Source organism: Equus caballus, chromosome 5 (genome assembly GCF_041296265.1).
Source record: "Equus caballus isolate H_3958 breed thoroughbred chromosome 5, TB-T2T, whole genome shotgun sequence".
In the NCBI taxonomy this organism is placed as follows: domain Eukaryota; kingdom Metazoa; phylum Chordata; class Mammalia; order Perissodactyla; family Equidae; genus Equus; species Equus caballus.
The window spans coordinates 42,588,080-42,609,383 of NC_091688.1; the positions used below are offsets into that span (position 1 = coordinate 42,588,080).

Consider the following 21,304-nt stretch of genomic DNA (forward strand, 5'->3'; position numbering starts at 1 on the left):
AAATACAGTCTTCCCTCAGTATCTGAGGGGGATTGGTTCCAGGACCCCCTGCGATACCAAAGTCCATGAATGCTCAAGTCCCTCGCATAAAGTGGTGTAGTATTTGCATATAACCTATGGACATTCTCCTCTATACTTTAAATCATCTCTAGATTACTTATAATATTTAATATAATGTAAATGCTATGTAAATAGTAATTATACTGTATTGTTAAGGGAATAATGACAAGAAAAAATATTTGTACATATTTAGTACAGCTGCAATAATTATAGGCCTTTTAATCTGAGGTTGGTTGAACCTGTAGATGTGGAACCCACAGATATGGAGGGCCGACTGTAATACTATATTTTATATAGTATTAGAAAGTTGGTAAGAGAGTAGATCTTTCTTTTTTTTTTAAAGATTTTATTTTTTTCCTTTTTCTCCCCAAAGCCCCCCGGTACATAGTTGTATATTCTTCGTTGTGGGTCCTTCTAGTTGCGGCATGTGGGACACTGCCTCAGCGTGGTTTGATGAGCAGTGCCATGTCCGCGCCCAGGATTCGAACCAACAAAACACTGGGCCGCCTGCAGCGGAGTGCGCAAACTTAACCACTCGGCCACGGGGCCAGCCCGAGAGTACATCTTAAAAGTTCTCATCACAAGAAAAAAATTCTCTATGGTGATGGATGTTAACTAGACTTATTGTGGTGATTATTTTCCAATATATACAAATACTGAATCATTATGTTGTATACCTGAAACTAATAGAATGTTATATCTCAATTAAAAAAGAAAGAGAGAGAGAGAGAGAGAGAGAGACCTGAGGTCCCCTGGGAACTGGATCCTGGGGATAGAGGGAAGGGCTGGAGATAGAGGCAGATTTAATATGAAACTGATGAAGCTTCGGCTTCAGAGCTACTCGCTTCCTCTGACTGCTTCCAAGGCCCTGGGGGAGGGTCTAGCAATGTTCTCACGTGTGTTTGTGAAATTTGCAAAAGTGAGATATTTTAACTGTAATCTGCTAAGACCACTCCACAAGCTTCCCCTTCTGTTGTATAGTAAGAGACTGGCCACAGGCATTTTGGTGACCTGGCTAAGTGAGGTTAAGTTGAGAATACATTTCATTTGAGTTCAGTGGGGTATGTTTACGTCGTTCACAGTTGTTTTCATATGCAGTTATTGCTAGCCATCCGCATGTAGAAACAGCTTGCAGACATACTCCACCACTGACTAAGCAGACTCATCCAGCATCGTGACAGGTGCAGGGTCAGAGGCTGCATGAACATAGGTTGTGAACATATCCTTTATACTGAGCGCTAGAAGCTGTGGTTAGTAGAGGGGAAACAAGGTTTGAAATATACAAGCCAGAAACTAGTCTCTGGAAAAATCCTTCCAATCACAGGATGTGTAAAATTGTAAAGGGAGGATTCGACTTTTATTGATGCCTAGTCGAAACCGAAGTTCTCACCTATCAGGAATATACTCAGTTATATAATATATATAATTATAAACATATCTTTTTTCTTTTTTGATCAAAACTGTACAAAATATAATTTGTCATCAGAATTCCTGATGTAGGACATAAATCCACAGCAGTATTACAAATAGCAAGTTTGTATATGAAGTTGTCTGCTTTATGCATCCTCCTTGTTGATAATAAAAAATAAATTTCACTTAACTCTGTTAGAGGAAAGACTGAATTATCTTTCTATTCCCTCCATAGAAAAGGATATTACAAAATCATTGTCATATGAAAAAGCAATCAAAGAATATGCAACAAGGAAAGAAGTAATATTATAGACATGTGTCAGGCAGTTAATTGATAAAGATTATGTTATTTTTCTAGGTTTTGATATATTTGGATTTTTGTCAGCTTTCTGAAATTTTAATTTGTAATTTGTTGTAATTTATTTTCACATTCTAACTAAATATTTATTTCTTACCTAATTTTGCATTGTTTTTCTGAAAGAGGACCCACCAAACTATAAAAGGTTTAGGTCTCACAAAACCTGAATCCATCCTGGGGGGGTCCAGCAGGAGAGGGACCTTCAGGAGACAGTACACCTGTCTAATGGAGTTTTCAGATAGAAATACTGTGCTATGTGTAACATAACCCTCCTCTTTCCCATCTCCTCTATGACATCTTTAGTAAAATAGGTATTTTTCACTTTAAAAGTTAACAGAGAACACAGTGGGAGAAACTTAGATTAACAGCAGCAATGTGAGAAAAACTGTGGGGGTGGAGGGGGGGGTTGTATGTGTGGCCACAAGTTCCATAATAGCCCATTGTGTGACAGATGCAGGGAGCTGTCACTTACCTGCTCTCTGCACTCCTCAGACTGCACCTGGGTGATTCTGCTCCAGACAGGGAGGCAAGTTTTCAAAGGGATGTTGACAAACTAGGGCGAACCCACAGAAGCTCCTCCAGAGCAGTGAAGAGTTTGGAGTCAAATCTAGGAGAAATCTCTAAAGAAACTAGTGATACTATGTTGCTGAGACTCCAATATGGCGGGTAGGAGGCAGACACTGTTGTTCGAAGAGAGAGGGGACTTCTGGGTAGCTAGGCAAGGCAGTGCTGGGACCATGAAGAGGTGAGAAGTGAACTGACTTTTCCACAAATTTTACTCTCTTTACAGGAGTTTGTATTAAATACCCAACATCAAACAATTTATCATTCACATTGGAACGATGTTCATCAAATGTTAATAGTAACTATTTCAATGACAATTTTAGGTGATTTTACTTTCTTCTCTGTACCTCTTTGTATAAGCGTGTGTCATTTCTAGAATACAATAGTCATTAGTCTTTAAAGATAGTCTCTATTAGATACAACTAGTCTCCAAGGCCCCAATTCAGCTACTGAAATACCCCTACCATTCCTTCTCTCAACTATCACACAAGTGGATTTAGTTCATCCTGAGCTTCCTAATTTATATAAAAACTCAGCTCCAAGCCCAGCAAAACAAAGGATCTTCCAGCCAAGAAGATGCCCCGTCCTTCGATGGCAGTTGAAGCGGCACGCCCCCACGTCCATAAACAAGTGATTCCCTCAAAAGGAATTCTGATGATTGAAATATCTCCATCTTCTTATATCAGGAAGAAGATGCTAATTACAGCCGTTTAAAAATAGAATGGTCTCAGTTCCAGGTCCCTCAAAGTTACCAATAGAACGTGGAAGAATACACAGATATTTTAAAAAGGAGCTTGGCCCTGGATTGCATCATGTCTCCTTATTCTTCTGACTCTAAGCTGTTTCCATCTTACCAGCGCCTCTCATTGAGGGGTCTAATCACGTGCTGCATTTCACTCCAGCTGCTCTCCAGACATCAGGGACTACTTACCTCTTGCCTTATGGTTGGCATAATGTAGACTCTGAATAACACTAGCAGACACTTATCTAGTTCGTATTACCTGCCAGTCAGTATTCTAAGCATGTAACGGGAAGGATTAACTCCTGTAATCCTCAAAGCAAGCCTATGAGGTAGGCCTTATGATCATTTCTGTGTGACAGAGCAGAAAACTGAGGCTTAGAGAAGTTGAGGAATTTGCCCAAGGTTACATGGATTATGAGGGGCAGAGCTGGGATTTGAATCCAGGCAGACTGTCTCCAGAGTTAGCCTCTTAACCAATATCACACTGCCTCTTACTTGATAACATTTTGAAATTGCTCCAGTTCTGAATGCTGAGATCTACATGGTATTTTGGCCTGGTTCCGGCTTGCTGGGAATTTGGTTGGCTGAGACAAGACAAGCTGACCTGATCATAGGACATATCAACAGCCCAGGTATGCCATGTGCAATCCATATCTGAAAGCCAAAGGCAAAGAGTAATAGTAGGATGGATGCATCAAGTTTAGAAGGGGTGCCACAGTGATTGACAGATGTACTTGATTATGCAATCTTTGCCATGGAAAGGTTCTTAAAGGGCTACCAGCCCAACCACTCACTCACTGGTGCAATGTGTGTGAGGGGGGACAGGATGGTTCGGGTGTTTTCCTATCTGGACCCCCTCACTAAACCTTGGGTTAGCACTCCAATCAAGTGGGTTCTTTGCCCCCCACCTCCTCTCTTCCTGTGGCCTTGCCCTCCTCCTGGGCATCCTTGCCCCTGCTTTGTGCGATGCCAAATTCATCAGCATCTGGACCCTTCATCTCGCTGGTAAACACCTCACCTGGAATCTTACTTGGGTCCCAAATCAATGAGATTAAATCTCCCTGGACAGCATTAGGTATGTTTTTATGGTTAGTTTATTTACTTTTATATTTTTACAGCTCCTGCAATTTAATTAAAAAATGACTTACAGGCTGCAAAACTGGCCTCCACTGCTAATTAGATTCCATGGATCTGTTCTGAAAGGTATAAATTATTAAAAAAAAGAAAAATTATGATTACTAAATGTACTGCTATGATAAATTACCCAAGCTCTTTGATGGAGAGAGAAGGGTGGGGTGGGGGGGAGGATATTTGTCTTCTTCTCAGCTCTATTTTTTTCCAGGCCCTGGCCTTGTGCAGGGCTGTTTGGGCTGGGATTCCCTCTGCACACTATCTACAGTGGGCCCTCCTTCCCACAGCTGGACCTGAGCTGGGCCCTCCTATCCCCAGCTGCACCGTCTGCCCCCCTTCCAAGGGTGTCACATGGGCTGATGAGATAATGTATGTGAAAGCCTTTGTCAACTGCAAGGCACAATTGAATGCCAATGATTACTGTTGTTATTATTCTTATCATACTCCAGGGAAACCCTGTTGCCCGCCCCCCCAGACCTACTCAGCAGGACAGCCGGGGAAACTCTTGTGAGGCTAGACTGCCCCTCCCAAGTGGGCGGAGGTTCCTGGCGCAAATCTGTCTCCAGGGCTTGGAAGAGCGCGCGTTATTGCTACCCTCGGACTCCCCCCCCAACCCCAGTAATGGCTTTCCCAGTTCTTCCTGGCTTCAGGGGCCTTCCTCCGGAAGGAAATCTCCTCAGTTCCAGTGAAAGTTCTCGAACTGCTGAAATCGTCGCCGCCTTGGGCCTCTCCTCACGCCCACTCCCCCAGCCCCCTCCTCTCCAAGTGCCCGCAGTGGAGCCAGGCTGCCCCGGAAGGATCTGACCGGCAATTTCCTAGAATTGTCTTACTGGAGCTCCTCAGTCATTCAGCTCCCCGCCCCCCCTTCCCCACCTCATCTCCTACAGTCTCCCCTCCCCAAAGCCCCAGTCTCTTTAGATATCCCAGCCCCCACACTGATCTAACTTCTTAGGCCCCACAGATCTCTTTAGCATATCCACTCTCTTCTAGACAGCCCCTCCCAGGCTGTCTACTACCCCTGGGAGGAGGAATTGGGGCATGGGAGTCAACATGGCCACCAGGGCCCACCAGGAAGTTGAGTATGCTGTGGTTACCAGGGCAACCATCCTTCTCTTCTTCCCCAGCTGAGGAGGGTGAGGACTTGACCGTATAAGCTCCCTTTCCCAATAAATCAAATCTGACTGAGGCCAAAAAGGGTGGGCAGGGAGCAGAGAACATCAAGAAGAGTCCCTGGACAAGAGGGAGAACAATTTATCCTTTCTTCACTGCCAGACCACCACTTGTGTATCAGGAGCACTGCCCTGAAGACAGACCTCCAAGTTCCCCATAGCCCACCCCTACCTCCGGTCCCACTGGGCGGGGACTGCAGAAAGAGGCTTGGGGAGGTCGGAGGAGGGGCCTGTCTGCACTTGATGGATGGTACTGAAGAAATGTCTGGCACTTTCTTTCCCCACGAGGGAGGTGAAGCTGCAGCCACCTCTCCCCCGCATTCGCATTCCTGCCTGCCTGCTCAGGAAGGGGGTGGGGTGGGTGGCTGGAGCAGGGAAAGGAGGGCCCTTAGCCCAGCTGAGAGTCATTTCGCAAACTATCACTCACATTTGTCTACACTGGCATGGGAATGGAGGGGCAGATGGACAATCCCAAAATCTCAACTGTGGTAAAATGTTCCCACCCCCATTCCTCCTTCTTGGCTCCCAGGCCTCATGGAGCAGGAGACGCCAAGGACACTCCATTCGGTCCACACTCAGTATGTTCCTGCTGTATGCCAGGCATTGGGTACTATAGCAGTTCTCGAAGTGTGGTCCACAGACCCTGGGAGTCCCCAGGACCCTTTCAGGAGATGGATAAAGTCAAAACAATTTTCATAATCCTACAAGTAGACTGTTTGCCTTATTGACTGTACTGATATTTGCACTGATGGTTTGAAAGCAATGGGGGTAAAACTGCTGGTGTCTTAGCATAAATCAAGGCAGTAGCACCAAACTAGTCATTGTATTCATGACCACACATTGGCAGCAAAAGAAAGCCAGTTTCTCTTAAGAATGTCCTTAATAAAGCAAGAAAAAATATTAACATGTGATGGGTTTATTACAGTTATTTTAAATGAGTTAATAAGGACTTGTTTTAATTTCTAATGTAGTATATATCAATAGATGTAACCCACATAAACAAAAGCTCTTTGGGGCCCTCAATAATTCTTAAGGGTGTAGACAGGTCCTTAGACCACAAGGCGAACTGCAGCCTTTTCAGATACTGCATTCCCAGATTGAGAAAGAAGTTTTATGTGAAGTAGAGGGTGGAGAACATGGCTGTGTTTTCTGGCAACCCTCGCTCCCTCCAAAAGAGACACTGTCACTGGAATAAAGATTTTAATGGTCTCTGCTCACAGGAGAAGCAAGGCATACAGGCCCGCAGCCCCTCCGTGCTGCCCCTTTCTCCCCAGTGCACTGTGTCCAATGTTGGGTGGTGGGGGACAGGAAAGTGTTTGTGGCCCATGTGGGCTAGACCCAGGTGTGGACTCCCTCCATCCCCTGGATTCACCTATAGTCCCTTTTCCTATTCCCCAAAGGTGGCTCTTCCCTCTCCCCATAAAAGTCACAGTGTAGCAAGGTTGAGGGAGGAGGGCACAGGGAGGGGCAGGAGGGGCCGGGAATCCACACCCCAACCCGAGTCAGGGTGGAGAGGGGGTGTGGGCGCCTACGTGTGCGCCACTAGGCATGACTGTGTGCTTGGTCCAGTCCTGTGAGCTCCGCGGTCTCCCCCATACCAGTTCTCTTTCAGAGGTAATATCTGTGTCTCCACCGGGGTTAGCATACCGGAGCTGTTCAAACCACTTCTCCAATCCTTTGGCAATGGCAGGGCTGCTGTGGCAGAGGCTGAGGCCTGCCACCTCTCTGTTGCCTCTGACACAGGAAGGGAGGTGTGGAAGGCCAGGAAAGGAGGCAGGTCAGCCTCGGGTGCTGCTCCCCCACTCCCCCAAGAGCCAGTAGGTCCGAACTTTGCCTTTGCCCTGGAGGGAAAAGGAAGAGAAGCATGGGGTGGGAGGGGCACGCCCACTTTCCCACCTGATGGGAGTGGGGCTGGCTGCTTGAGAAGGGGCCTGGGAGGGTTACTGGCTCTGGGACCCAAGGGGTGGTGAGAGCAGGGGCTTCCTTCTCTACCTTCATTTCTACATCCCCTCGAAGCTCCAGCTCGAAACCACCAAACTCCTCCAGGACAGCCTTGGTCTCAGAAGACAAGTGGATCTTCAGGGCTGGGTAGGGTAAGAGAGAAGAAGATGAGGGATGCAAGAGATAGGAGCAGGAGAAATCAGGGACTGTGGGAGTGGAAATTTGCTCCCCTCCTTCCTTTTGGCCCAGGAAGCCTCCTAATTCAGACCCCCCCCTGCCAACGTGATGTCTGACCATACCGGCCCCTGCCTTAGAACTCTAGAGCTGTGATGTGCATCACGGTAGTCAAGAGCCACATGAGGCTATTTAAATTAATTAAAACTAAATACAGTTAAAAATTCAATGCCTCAGTTCACGACCACATTTGAAGTGATCACTAGCCCCCTGTGACAGAGGCTGCCATATTGGACAGCACGCATTACAGAACATTTCCATTACTGCAGAAAGTTCTATCGCACAGGACCCTAGAGCGTCACCAGGCTCGGACAGTAGAGTGCACTGGTTAGGAGCCAGACTTTGGATCTTGCTCTGCCTAGTATGAGTCTCAGTGTGGACACTTGCTTGGGGAAGTAATATAAACTCTCTGTGCCTCATTTTTCTGGTCTATAAGATGCTCATAGCAACAGTACCCATCTCAAAGCCTTGTGTGAGAATTACATTTAACATTCATAAAGTATTTAAACAGACTCTGGCACTCAGGAAGCACTATAAGTGGCTGCTATCACTCTTATTTAACTCAACACTTTCATTTCATGACGGAGGGGCTGAGGCCTAGGAGAGGCAGTCTGCCCAAGACGTTGAGGTCAGACCCAGGCCTCCTGATTCCTGACCAGGTGTATCCCACACCCCTTCGACCTCCCTCTGAACCTGTCCCTACCACTCCTGGGGACACTCACAGTGTCCAGGGAATATCTACTGAATCAGCCCCCCTCTGGGCTCCCAAGCAGCCCTTTTCCCACCAAGAGGCTTAGGTAGGGTTCGCATGGACTCCCCAGCAAACTGTGGGTCTGGGTCATCACCTCTCTACAGGGCTTGGTACTCAGTAGGCGCTAGATAAATGTTTGCTGAATTGAATTGTGTTGAATACAGCAGGAGGATAGAAGATCAACAGGAAGAACGACCAAGGGAAGAGGTGGGAGGAGGCATTGATTAGGGACTGACTGTGTGCCAGGGGTTGTGCCAGGTTTTTTACAACTCTGAGACAGGCATCATTTTACACATAAACAAACAGCTGAGGCTCAGAAAAGCTGAGTGACAGTTACATGCTGGTCATGTTATATGGCTTTCTCACATAACTCTTCTGAGGTAGATATTTTCTTCTCATTTTACAGATGAGGACAGCCGAGGCTCAAGGAAGTGTAGCCAACAGACACATTGTGTCAGTTGTGGAGCTGAGATTCACACCCAAGTGGGCTGCTGGGAAGCCCTCTTTACCACACCCAAGAGGGAGCAGAGGGGCCCTAAAGGTGGGATTCCTGCTGGGAACTGTTGAACATTGGCCTGGAAAGACTTCTCAATCATTTGGCAAGAAGGGGCCACAGGGTTCTGAGTCTCTGATTAGATTCAAGGTGATGGGCCCAGACAGAACCCTTGAGAAGGGAGACTAGGAGGAGAGCTAGGAGCCGGAACAGGGACTGGACAGGTACAAGCTGCCTGGAGGGCCTTCCTGGGCTACAGCTACCTGCCCTCCCCATCTGTCTAGGGGGGCCACATACCTTCCCCGTTAGACTCCATTCTTGAGGCCGTGTTGACCGTGTCCCCAAAGAGACAGTAACGGGGCATCTTCAGCCCTACCACACCAGCACACACGGGCCCTGCAGAGGGTGGAAGCCCATCAGCGTGGGGATAGACGTGGTGTTAAGGGTGGTAGGTGGGAGGAACGGAGGGTGGCCACAGGGCGGGGCTCCAGGAGAGGCAGGAGGTGGGATTTGTGGCCGGTGGGAACGCAAGAATGTGTGTCGGGGTGGGGAGGGGCTGAACCTGGGGACAAGTCTCCACCCCGCAGCTCCAGCCTTTAGGAGCCCCCTCCACGAGCCTCAGGCGGCCTCACCTGTGTGGATGCCGATGCGCAGGCGCAGCTGCTCGTGGGGCCGGTGGCGGATGCGGAAGGAGCGCACGGCGTCCAGCAGCGCCAGGGCCATGCGGGCCACCTCGCGGGCGTGCAGCCGCCCATTCCGCACCGGGAGCCCCGACACCACCATGTAGGCATCGCCGATGGTCTCCACCTGTGAGGACGGCGAGAGAGTGGAGGACAGGAAGGCTGGAACTTTCTCTTCCCTGTGCCGCCCCCACAGCAGGCGCACTGTCATTCTGTCCCCCAATCCGCCACCCACTGTCTTTGCTCATCCCCTACACCCCGCGCGGTTTCCCTGCTTGTTCCTGGGTCTCCCTGTGACACTGTCTTTGCCCATGTCCCTTGGTCTCCTCTCTTAATACTCTATGTCATTCTGCCCCTCACCTTTCTCTGACCCTGCCCATGTCCCTCTGTCTGTCCCTTCCTATCCCTACTCCCACCCTCACCTTGTACACATCAAAGTTGTCTATGACGGCATCAAAGCAAGTGTACAGGTCATTGAGCAGTGTCACCACCTGGAAGGAAAGAGAAGCCAAGAAGGGTGGGGAGTAAGGGACCCACCTGGGCTTGGATGTGGAAAGCGGAACCAGAGGCAGGCCTGTGAGATGGAGATGTTCAGGGACACACACCTGCCTGCTCTGACGCCTGTGGCTGCACCCTGACTCACCTGCATGGGCGTGCTCTCTGCTGACAGGGCTGTGAAACCCACAATGTCACTGAAGTAGATAGTAACGCTGTCAAAGGCTTCGGCCTGGACCGTCTCCCCACGCTTCAGCTGCTCAGCCACTGAGCTGAGGGGTCAGGGACAGGTGTGGGATCAGAGGGTGAGGTGGGTGGGGACAGGGGCAACAGGGGGTCACCAGACACGGGCACTCACTGAGGCAGGATCTGGTACAGCAGGGCTTCGGCCTTGCGCTTCTCCTCCAGGTAGGCCTGAGTCCGCTCCTCCACCAGCTCCTCCAGGTTGTTGGCATACTGCTCCATGCGGGACAGCAGGTTGTCCAGGATGTTGCTGCTGTGCTCCCTGGGGCAGGGGATGGCGGCAGGCGGGGGTGGTGAGAGAGGAGCAGCCCGCCCTACCCTGAATGCCCACCCCAGGCACTTGCCCTATCAAGGCTTCATGTCGGCCCATCTTCAACTACTGCGGGGTCCCTGGAGAGGGTCAGGGTTGGGAGGCAGGGGAAAAGGGTCAGAGGAAAGTTCAATTCATCTCTGAGACTCCAGGGTTGAGTATGAAGCTTCATACTTCAACTGGCTGTTTTGTTCCTCTTTGCTGAACACAGTGAGTTAGAAGGAGGTCGAGGAGGCGAAAGGGACAGGGATCAATTGAGAGCAGAGTGAGGGCACACAGGCTGGCAGAGGGTGTGTCTGGAGGAACTGGGCCCCAGTGGGGACCCTGAGAAAGGGAGATCAAAGGGCTGCAGTGGGAGCTCCTTCAGAGGGCATAGACGCCGTAGGGGAGAAGGTGGGAGGCCAGGGGTGGGTGGCTCATTTACTCTGCACATCACTGACGACTCAGGGCTGGTCCCAGGGCTGAGTAAGAAGGCTGTGGAGTGGTGAAGTTGGTGGAGGAGAGGGGTATGAGGGGCAGGACTGGGGACAGCTGGGTGATACAGTATTCCTGGGGGGGCTGTGAGGCTCTGGTGGGCTGAAGTAGGCTATGTAAGTGGGCTATGAGTGGGCTCCCTCTGCCACTGCAGGGATAAGACTTAAGTGTGGGGTATATGGTGTCTGTAGGGGGCAGGGGAAGTGGGGGATCCACAAATAACGCCAGTGACCTGTTAAACTTGCGCAGCATCAAGCGGATCTGCTGGAAGGGCGGCCGCTCCTGCGGGTCTTCTGCCCAGCACCTCTGCATCAGCTGCCCCAGTTCCTCCAGGTGACTCTGCAGGGCCAGGGAGGGCCGGAAGGGGGGCTGCTCACCCCGAGTCACACGCTCGATGATCTCTGTAAAGTGGGGGGAGAGGGGCTGTGGGGTGGAGCCAACCATGGGCCTGTTTAGAGGCGGGGTCGGGAGGTACAGGACCAGGGCACGAGGCAGGGGAGCCCCGCAGGGAACTGGGCCAGTCATGCATCAGGGTCACTGGCAGCAATAGAGCAAAGGATGGTGGCTGAGCATTCCAGAAGGAAGGTGTGGTGGTGTTTCCAGGGGTCCCTCTCTCTGGGGCCAGGGCTAGTTAAATGTGGCAGGGCTAGGGGACAGCATGGTCCTCTCACCTTTGGGGCTGAGGTCCAAACCTTCCACATGGAAGACACCACTCCTCAGGGCAATCTCCTGAAGGATGATCCCAAAGCTGTACACGTCACCAGCCTGGGAGCCCCGGGCAGGGGGCGAGGCCATTCTCAGGAGCTCAGGGGCAGTCCACAACTTTTCTGTGGGTCAGAGGTCAGAAGTCACAGGATGAAGGGCCGCAAAGCCAAGGGGTGAGGGGAAACAAGGTCCTAAAGGATGTGGCTGGGACTGATATGGAGACATCACACTGAGTGCTAGAGCTAAAAGAGGCCTTGAGACCCCTTGGTCTGGCACTGCTTCCTACTGATGGATGAATTGAGCTGGGAGTCAGGAGGGTCCAAGCCCATCAGAGGCCAGGCATCAGTCTCCCGACTGGGCTGTGCTGGGGGTGGTGTTAGGGGTCAGAGTCGGGCCTGGGCTCACTGGCATAGAGGGTGTGTCCTTGCTCAGTCTCCAGGTCCCTGAAGCTCTCCAGCCCGTAGTCGGTGATCTTGAGCACAAAGCGCCCGTCTACCACGCAGTTGGATGACTTGAGGTTCCCATGGGAGCAAATGGCCCCATTGTGTAGGAACAGCATACCCTGGGAAATTTGGGGAGGCAGGGGTCTTGGCTCTGGGTGGGACCTACAACCAAGGCGGAAGGAGAAGCATGCCTGGCCCTCTCCCACCCCTACCCACCCCATCCAGTGGGCTTTTCTGGGCCTACCTTGACGATGTCATTGGTGAGAGAGTACCGGAACATCCAGTCCAGGGTGATGCTCTCATTCTCCAGAATGTCCTGCTGGGGCAGTGAGAGTCAGACCTGTACCCTGCAGACTCCCCCAGGAGGACGAGGGCAGGGGTCCCACTGATGGAAACCGCACAGCAGGACAAAGCTCTGGATTTACTCTAGTGCCACTGCCCTCCCCCCACTCCCATTTTACAGATGGGGTAAAGAAAGGTCAGAAAGAGGGGGAGGCTTTCCTGGGGTCATATGGCCGGTGAGGGGCAGAGCCAGGGCTAGACCCAGGTTTCCTCATACTCCCCTGTCCCCTCACCTGCAGGCTCCCCCGGGGACAGTACTCTGTGAGGATACAGATGTTGGGGGGGTCGGTGCAGGCACCCACAAACCTGGTCAGGTGTTCATTCTGCACATCCCGCATCTGCAGGTGGGAGCCAGCATCAGGAGCCTGACAGAGCCGTCACTCCTCACCAAGTTGCCCCCCACCCTCAGGGACCCCTCACTCTTCCTAACTCCCTGCAGACATTCTAGGACCTTCCCTGGTGATTCCCACCCATGTTCTTAGCCCACCTTCCCCAGAATCTGCTCCCTCCTCCCTCTGCCTCCTAAGCCCTCCACTGTCAGGGCATCAACTATGGCCCCTCAAGGACTTCCTCCATGATCTCTGCTAGTCCCTTCCCGCATCTGTGATCCCCTACTCCCATTCACAATTTGCAAGGGCCCAGCCCACGGCTACTGTCCCTGCTGTTTCCTAGGATACCCTGAGGTCCCTCCATAACCAGTTCTGTTGGCCAACATCCCTGTGTCCCCCTGGGACCCTCCCCCAGGCCACTGCCTCCTCCCCCACATTACATGCTTCAGTTCAAACAGGACTTTTCGTGTCAGCTCAATGCGTTTACGGTTCAGGCGTTTCACAGCCACAAGGTTGCCCTGGGCAAGGAATGGAGACTGTCACTGTAAGGAAATGGCCCAATGCCCTGGGAACTCCAGCTGCTCCTGACAGCCAACCGCTGCCCCTGCGACCCTCCCCATCTTTGTCAGAGCAGAGCTCTGCCCCAATCCTGAGGACAAGCATCTTTTCCCAGGCCCACCTTATAATACGCTGTCTTGGCAAAGACTTGTAACTGGCCTTCTGTGGTTAGCAGGGAGCCGTAATTGGAGCCTCTCTGAAGGGATGGAGAGCAGGAGGGGTGGTCAGCCCGGGGGGGCCCCCCATGGACCCAGATCTCCATCCTGTTTCTTGAGCTCTGATCTTCACCCCCCTACCTTATCCTTGTGTCACTCTGCTTCTCATTCCACATCATGAAATCCTATCCTTATTTACATTTTTTTTAAATGATCTTTCACAAAAATACTATTTTTGACCTTTGTAAGAGCCCTGTGAGGGAGCCTCTATAGACGTAATCATCTGAGCGAGCCTCAGAGATCTACCAAGGTCACACAGCAAGTGAAAGCAGAGCTGGGACTAGAACCCTGCTCTCCCCCCTGCCCATCAGGTACTGCCCCCCACCATGCCCAGCTCTCCTCCATTCCCCCCAACACCAGTGTACTCACCCCGCTCAAGGTCAGCCGGCTGCCTGCACTCCGGAGGTGCCTCTCAAGGCTACTGGGCTGCACATCCTCCCAGCGCACCCGCCACAGCTCTGAGGCCAGTTCCTTTTCCAGCTGCATCTTCCTGGGGCGTGAAACCTGTATCTGAGCCCATGTCTGAGCCTGGACTCAGGATGGGGGTGCTCTGCTCCACAGCCCCTTCTCAGAGCCCTGGGACCACTGCTTGTGTTAAGAGACAGCCCTACTGCTTTGCTAAGAGGCTGATGGGGAATTGCATCCTCTGGGCTGAGAGTCAGGAGGCTTGGGTGAAATTCTGCCTCATTGGGGACCTTGGGGTGGCCACTTCATTTCTCTGAGTCTCATGTCCCAAATGTCCTCATTTGGAAATTGGGGACCTTGATATTTATTTCAAAGCATTATTATAAGAATGAAAAGAAATATTGTTGTGAAAGTGCACATAGTATATACTCAACCAGCACCGATTTTCTCCCTCCCTCCTTGCTTCTCTCTGTTGGCAACTTCTCCTGCACTTTCCTTTCAGACTCCCACCGGAAGGCAGGAACAGGCTCCTTTATCTCTCTCCTCCGTTCCTGGTTCCACCTGGTACACACAGGGCTCGCCATCCCTGCTTAACTAAAATGGGCCCAATCCCAAAGGGTTTGAACTGCTGCTATCCATCCGGTCTGCTCCAGTAGGAAGGGAGGGTAAAGGGGCCTACAGGCTACAAGCCACGCCCCTGTGATGTCACTCCCCCAACTGCTCGGCTCCGTCTGGGATCCCCCACACCCTCCCTGTCCACTCCTGTCCTTGTTCCCTCCTCCTTCTCTCTTCCCTGTGTCTCAAAGCTTTTTAGTCTCTTTTCTCCCCCATCTCCCTCAGCCTTCCCCTGCTGTGCCTTCACCCCTTACTCCTTCCCTCTGGGTCCCTGCCATCTCCTCTGCTGCTAGTTCTCCTGGTCTCCCAACCTCACTCACTACCGTCATCCCGAGGCTCACCTGTATATGAAAAAGGAGACGATCAGAATGCTGAGCAGGGAGAGGCTGCCCACCAAAGCCAGCACTACCAGGGTGGAAAAGTGGTCTGTAGGAGAGAGTCCAAATTGCAGCAATAGAGATTTTGGTTAGACAGCAGGAGGAAGAAACTTCTAATAGTCAATCAGTCAACTAGGATGATGGATGAAGGGAAGAAAAAGGCGGGAGGAGTCTCTCCAGAAAACTCTCAGTGTGGGAGAGGAGCCCCTCTCTGACTCCCTGAGGTGGGGAGGATGCAGCGTCTCCAGAATGGAGGCCTGGATGGCAAGGGGCAGTCACCTTGGTTGCAGGCTGGGTCCTCATTGTCAAAGCCGCATTTGGGGATGTCGGGAGGCGGATACCCCAGGGGCCAGTTCAGGTTGCGCCCTGACATGGCCACAAGCTCTTGGGAAGTCCCATTGTAGTTCAGAACAACCTATGGAAGAGCAGAAGTGGTGGGCGGGAAAGGCCTGGGGTGAGGCCTCCTGTCCAGTGGGGCAGTCCTGCCTCTCACCTACCGCATCGTTGCTTCCAGGGCCTGTATCTGGGCTGTCAGCTATTCACAAGCCCCTCTGTGAGTGGCTACAGAAAGCCGTCATACCTATGCCCATGTTATCAGAGTGGAAACACTTGGAAACTACTCAAGGGTTTTATAAAGGAAGCTCCATACAGAACCCTAGCCCTACACTCAGGGAGTTTATATTCTTGGGCTGAAGCACATAGAAAACAGGAAAAGGCAGTGTTCTCAGTCCACATTCCCAAGCCTAAGCCATGTACCCCTCCTCCCGGAAGCCTTGCCTGCATGATCTGCTCCTTGGTGCCTGTGGCCTCAATCCCTTCCTGTTCCTGATGTGGTTATAGAGCTGTACGATGTGCATTCATCTTGGCCCTGAGTCGGCCTGTCTCTGCTGGGCTGGGGTCCTACCTACCTTAGGAGACATGGGACTTCCTGAGGGTAGGGCTATGCTCCCTCCTAAGACATGGGGCTCCCCAAGGGTCATGCCTGTGAGTCCTTGTAATTCTGGTTGCTCCCCCAGACTGGAGCTGTGTCTCTTTTATCTAGGGCTCTCTGTAAGTGACCAAGCATGGTTGTGTGACTACAGAGTAGACAGATGCCCTGGTAGGGCCATGGGGGGAGGTAGGAGGGCAAGATGTCATTCCCAGTTGGCACTGTCTTCGAAGGGCACAACCTTACCCTGAAGGCCCCAGTCTCAGGATCCATATCCCAGAGGGAGAAGTCGGTCTCCCGATCTCCATTGCTGTCCATTTTCAAGTATCCTGTCACACCTGGGGGCACGGAGGAAGACGGCTGTGTTTTGAGAGACTGGAAGTTCAGGGACCCCCCCACCTCATCTCCATCCTGGGTCTTCTCTGCCTTGCCCTCCAAACATATACATACGGAATAATAATAAAGGGACTGATGTTTCAGCAGCAGTAATGATTGGGGCTGGGCACTTAGGAGGTCTTTTTGATGGAACTAGGGAGATAGACGTGGAAGGAGGACCTAAGGGAAGCTGTGGATGTTCCTTACAGAGGAGAGGAAGAGCTTGGCGTGGGCAAGCAACTACCTTTGCTGCGGGGCTAGAGGTTTCTCATGGCCTCCTGCTTGGGGCACCCCAAGGCAGCCCATTCCTGCCACCTCCAGGCCCTGACCTTGGAAACTTCGGTTCCACATCCGCTGAGTGATGCCCTCCCCATCGGTGACAGTTCCCCCATGAGCCAGAGTCTCTGTCACTGCCTGGACATAGAGCAGGAGCCCATCGTGGAAGGATGCTGGGATGGTGTTCACCTGCAGGGGCAAGCAGAGCTTGGCTGGGTGGGATGTATGAAGGGCATAGCGCGGGGCGCTGTGGGGGAGGAAATGGGAGGTACTGGGAGCTTGGAGATCATGGGAGAAAACAACACAGGACAGAGAGATTTTACTACTTATAAGATGCCTCTGCATATACCACCCCTTCTGAATCCTGCTAGGCAGCTAGGACAGGATGTATCATCCTCACTTAACTGGTGAGGATGTGAGTTTCAGAGGTTGAACAACTTGTCAATATCCTTCTCCATCATCAATAGAGATATAGGAATGATGGGAAGGGAAAGAAGAGGAGACCTGGGAATACTGGGCTGGCTGAGAGAACAGGTGGAAACTGGCAGAGGCCCATGGGGTGGGGGCTGGAGGTCCACACTGGAGGGTCCCAGGACCCCCTCTTACCAGGCCATCCTCCAGGGTGAAGTTGAACTGCTCATGGACCAAGTGTTTTAGCTTCTGCAGGAACTCCAAGTACTCAGGATTATCCGGCTCTTTATATGTAATGATTTTGGCAGCCTGAGGAAGGGGTCAGTGGAGAGGGGAGAGCTGGGAGCTGACCCCTGTCCTCCCAGTACCCTGGGGTCCACCTCCCAGAGCTGCATCTTTGCTTAGTTCAGGTCAAACTGGATCCTATGTCCTGTGTGAGGTGCTGCCTGCTCCAAATCAAGGGATCAATGGGATGGCTTCTCCAAGTCCTGTTAGTCTGCAGGACTGGAACTCCTCCCACTTCAAGCCCATTCTCTCATCTTTTTAGCTTCTTGGCTCTGAAGTCCCCTGGCCCTCTATACACCCCTCATCCCAGCCTCCTGCCCTCCGTCACCTAACTTTCTATGAGCATCAAGAACCTCTTTTCCGGAATCCTTTCAGACACTGAGGGACCAGTGCCCAGAAACTATGTGCCATCAGCTCAGAGTCCCACAGCCTGGGCTTCCAACCTGGACACTCACCTGAAAGGCCTGATGGGCACTGACATCATGGCCATCCCCTCTCTCCCAGGGCCTGCGCGGAGCAAGGCCATGTGCACCTTGCAGACTTTGCCCAAAGAGGTCCAGGTGGAAGAAAACGTAGTTCTCCCCACTCAGGCCAGCTTCCAGGGCCAGGAGCATCAGGGTTCTGAAGGTGTCTGGGGAGCTGCAGATGTAGATAACTGGGAAGGAAGGGGGAGAGGTCAGAGAGAGAGAAGCCTAGACTCTGAGGGAGTGAGAAGATGGGACTCATTGGGTAGGGCAGCTGGGGCTTCCAGAGGCTGCAGTTGGAGACCCTGTGGTAGCTAAGTGTAACTCAGACTTCCTCTAGTCTGCGGCTGGAGAAAGACGAAGTGTGGGAGGAGGAGGAGGAAGAAGCAGAGTTTGGGAGAGGGGTAATAGCAGAGCTGAAGGTGGGCAAGGTGGGTCAAGAAAGGAGGAAAGGGAGGGGAGGGGCCAGCTGAAGAGGGGACTGGAGGAAGAGAGGGCCGCGTGGGAGCAATGGGAGGAGAAGATGGAGGAGGGGAGAAGGCTGTTGGGAAGCGACAGAAAATGAAGGAGAAAAATAGGGATGAGAACTAAGCCAGGGACCTACTAAGTGTCAGGGTGGTAGCAGACGTTTTCTCCCTCCTGTTAACTCTGGAGGAACCGGTGGGAAGGAAGTGGGGGAGTAGGGGAGGTGAGAGGAGAGGAGAGCATAGGAACGAGAAGAGAGAGAGGATGTTGAGAAGGAGAGGGAAGTGAAAACTCCGAGGTAGAAAGGGCCGAGGAGGCTGAGACAGGAATGACGAGCCTCGAGGCGACAGAAGACTGGCCCAGAGAAGACCGCCCGGAGCCTTTGACCGTTTAGAGAGAAGGCCCCGGGGCAAAGCGGCGGGACCCGGGTGCCGGCCTCTCACCTCGGCCTTTGCGCCCCACGGTCCGCAGCAGCATGGTGTAGTGGTCGTGGTCGCCCTCGGCGAACTCCAGGTGGTCCACCGTGATGTTGAGGCGGTCGCGGACCCGCATGTACAGCCCCTCCACTACGAAGAAGCAGGGCTGGTCGTTGCCGGGCTGGTAGGCGTAGAGCACGAGCGCCTGGCGCTCCCAGCCCAGCCGTCGGTGCAGCGCCGCCACGAAGTCGCCCAGCTTGGCGTGGCTGGGCCCCGTGCGGGTGGTCAGCGCGTATTCGTCCTTGGCCCCGAAGCCCAGCGCCGGGGCGCCGGCGGTCAGCAGCGGCACCCGCCAGTGCGCCGTGAAGCGCCCCACCGGGGCAGCGGCGTACACGCAGCCGGGGCCCAGGAACACCGCGGGGTTGTGCTCCCACTTGAGGTCCACGGCGGCCAGGGGCGCGGCGGTGTCGGAGCAGACGCCCAGCGCGTTCTCGCTGCTGCCCAGCACCGTGCGGACCGTCCAGCCGGGCAGCAAGTCGGGCCGCGCCTTCACCCCGGCCAGGGCCAGCTCCACCGCCGGCCCCACGCGCGCCCACGACCACGGGTACGAGGTGTTGGTCAGGGGCAGCACCACGGCCACCGTCAGGTTGCCCGCGCGGCTGCCTGGGAGCAGCAGCAGCGGCAGCAGGAGCAGGAACAGGCGCAGGCGGGCGCCGGCGGGGCGCCCAGGGCACTGCATGGCCTCAGCGGGCACAGCGGCGGGCGAGCGCTCCCACCATGGCCTCCTCGGTCCCCTCCGGCTCAGCGGCCCGTCCCGGGCACCGGGCGCGCCCGTGTGGGAGGGAAGGAGCAGCGGGGAGGGGGCGCTCACCCCGGGGCAAGCTGGCTCTCTAGCCGCGAAGGTCAGGGCCAGGAGCGCAAGGGGCGCGCGGCGGGCGGGCGTACCCCAGGCAGGACGCGCGGCGGAGGGGTGCACGGAGGGCGCTGAGGAGCAGGTGGGCGCCAGAAGGAGAGCGCAGGAGCCGGGAGGACCCTAGCTTGAGTGACAGCGTGTGTGTGTGTGTGTGTGTGTGTGTTAGAAGGAGAGAGAAAAAGAGAGCTCGAGCGAGCACTCCAGGGAGAAGGATGGGAGAGGGCTCGAGGGAGGAAAAGGGGAGTGTGAGTGTTTGTATGCGTGCGTGAGCGCCTGCCCCAGGGAGTGTGCCAGAAAGGGCGTCCGGCCGGCCCAAGTCTCCGGTTGTCCGCGGGGGACTGGGAAGGACCTGAGCCAAGCTCCGAACCCTCCCTCCTGGCCGCTTCCCCTCCCCGACTTGGTGACAGAGGAGCCAATCCTGGATCTTTAACTCCTTCCTCCCCGCACTTAAATTGCGGGCATTCCCGCCCCCCCCCCCCGCCCCCCTCGCCGCGCTTTCCCCTTAGACCCTCTTCCCGCTTCTCGGCGCCCGGTCTTCCGCCTCAGAGAAGCGGCACCCGCAGAAGGGGATCCCTCGCGGGGATGGGAAGGAGGGCTGAATAGAGAGGTGTGTGGGAACATCCAGGGGCCTCTTGCGCCCCACCTTGTCCCTCCCCTCCTACCTAGTTCCGTCTGGGGAAGAAAAATGTGCTGGTTTGGGATCCTGGCAGGAAGAAGTGTGAGTATGTGGATGTGTCTATCTGAGGGTGGTGCGGGAGGGTGATGGTTTCTAAAAAAAGACGTTAATTTAGGTGAGCCCAGGGTCCCCGAGACCAGTCCACCTAGGATCCCTCCCTCCCCACTCCAGCTTCCAGATTGAGCGGATTAGCAGAGAAAAATGACCAGGTGTAAGTGCGGAATTAACTCTTTAGTTCCAAATGGTTGTAGGAAGGGGAAGAAGAGCGTGTAGGTGGCTGGAGGGGGAAAGAGGAGCGACCTCAGGGCCGCTCCTGGACTGTGATTGCGTGTTTGTTTTGTGTTGAGGAGGATTGTTAAAATGGGGTTGGTGGTAGTGCTGGGAGATGGTGCTGGAAATGACCAGCGGAGGCGTAAATTGGGGAGAGGGTTTTGGAGCCCTTGACCGCTGGGCCGCTGTTCCGGACCGCTGTGGAGTCAGTCTGCCCTCTAATGGTCAGCAAGAGTCATTGACAGTATCGCGCCGCCAACTTCTCCAACCCTGCGCGTAGGCAGAACCGAAGATCAGCAAACTTCTTCCGTTCAGCAAACAGTTCCAGAAGACCTAGAATGCACTAAGCACCGGCTGGATACTGAGGGCGTAAAGATGAAAATATATGTATAGCCCGTAGCTTTGAGGAGCTCAATTTGGGACAAATAGTCATAATGTAACATGGTTAAGCACTACAACAGAGAGAGAGACAAATTGCTCAGAGGCCCAGATGAAGACTATTCTGCCTGTATTGGGACCATGAAAATCTCCACAGAGAAATAATTCAACAAACATAGAAGGGTGAGAAAGGTATTCTGTGCAGAGAGAGAAGAATACTGAAGTATGTTTCCTATATATGAAATTTTAGGAGAATTTGGAATGTTCTTATGGTCTAGAGCAAACGGTAGCCCATGGACCGACTTCAGACGGCAGGTATGCTTTGTTGGGCTTTCAGTCTCCCTATATATATTTGATTTAATTGCCCATACGTAAAAATCAGCAGATGGCACATGAATATTTG

At 53.0% G+C, this 21,304-nt stretch overlaps 1 protein-coding gene across 2 annotated transcripts; it reads right to left on the reverse strand.

Annotated features, from left to right (window-relative positions):
* Positions 1 to 6,334: 6,334 nt before the first annotated feature.
* On the reverse strand, positions 6,335 to 20,338 carry NPR1 (natriuretic peptide receptor 1). Of its 2 annotated transcripts, XM_001915921.6 has the most exons (22): positions 18,692 to 20,338; positions 17,775 to 17,974; positions 17,230 to 17,343; positions 16,677 to 16,812; positions 16,219 to 16,310; positions 15,324 to 15,459; positions 15,009 to 15,093; positions 14,017 to 14,137; positions 13,554 to 13,628; positions 13,315 to 13,392; positions 12,779 to 12,883; positions 12,448 to 12,519; positions 12,166 to 12,322; positions 11,727 to 11,882; positions 11,288 to 11,456; positions 10,387 to 10,533; positions 10,177 to 10,300; positions 9,956 to 10,024; positions 9,486 to 9,660; positions 9,151 to 9,249; positions 7,427 to 7,518; positions 6,335 to 7,275 (listed from the first exon to the last, which is right to left on the reverse strand). In XM_001915921.6, exons 1-22 carry the CDS (start codon positions 19,401 to 19,403, stop codon positions 7,213 to 7,215), a joined length of 3,177 nt encoding a protein of 1,058 aa, XP_001915956.5. In that variant the 5' UTR covers positions 19,404 to 20,338; the 3' UTR covers positions 6,335 to 7,212. The 2 variants fall into 2 exon arrangements, with proteins under 2 accessions (XP_001915956.5, XP_023496889.2); XM_023641121.2 differs by lacking the exon at positions 13,315 to 13,392 and having other exon boundaries at positions 18,692 to 20,297.
* Positions 20,339 to 21,304: the final 966 nt, after the last annotated feature.

Coding starts and splice junctions, on each gene's coding strand:
- NPR1 (XM_001915921.6), bottom strand. CDS start 19,403: ATGCAGTGCCCTGGGCGCCCCGCCGGCGCCCGCCTGCGCCTGTTCCTG. Junction 16,813..17,229: donor TCACCCTGGAGGATGGCCTG/GTAAGAGGGGGT, acceptor TTGCCCCTGCAG/GTGAACACCATCCCAGCATC. Junction 12,520..12,778: donor GTCCCCGGGGGAGCCTGCAG/GTGAGGGGACAG, acceptor CTGCCCCAGCAG/GACATTCTGGAGAATGAGAG.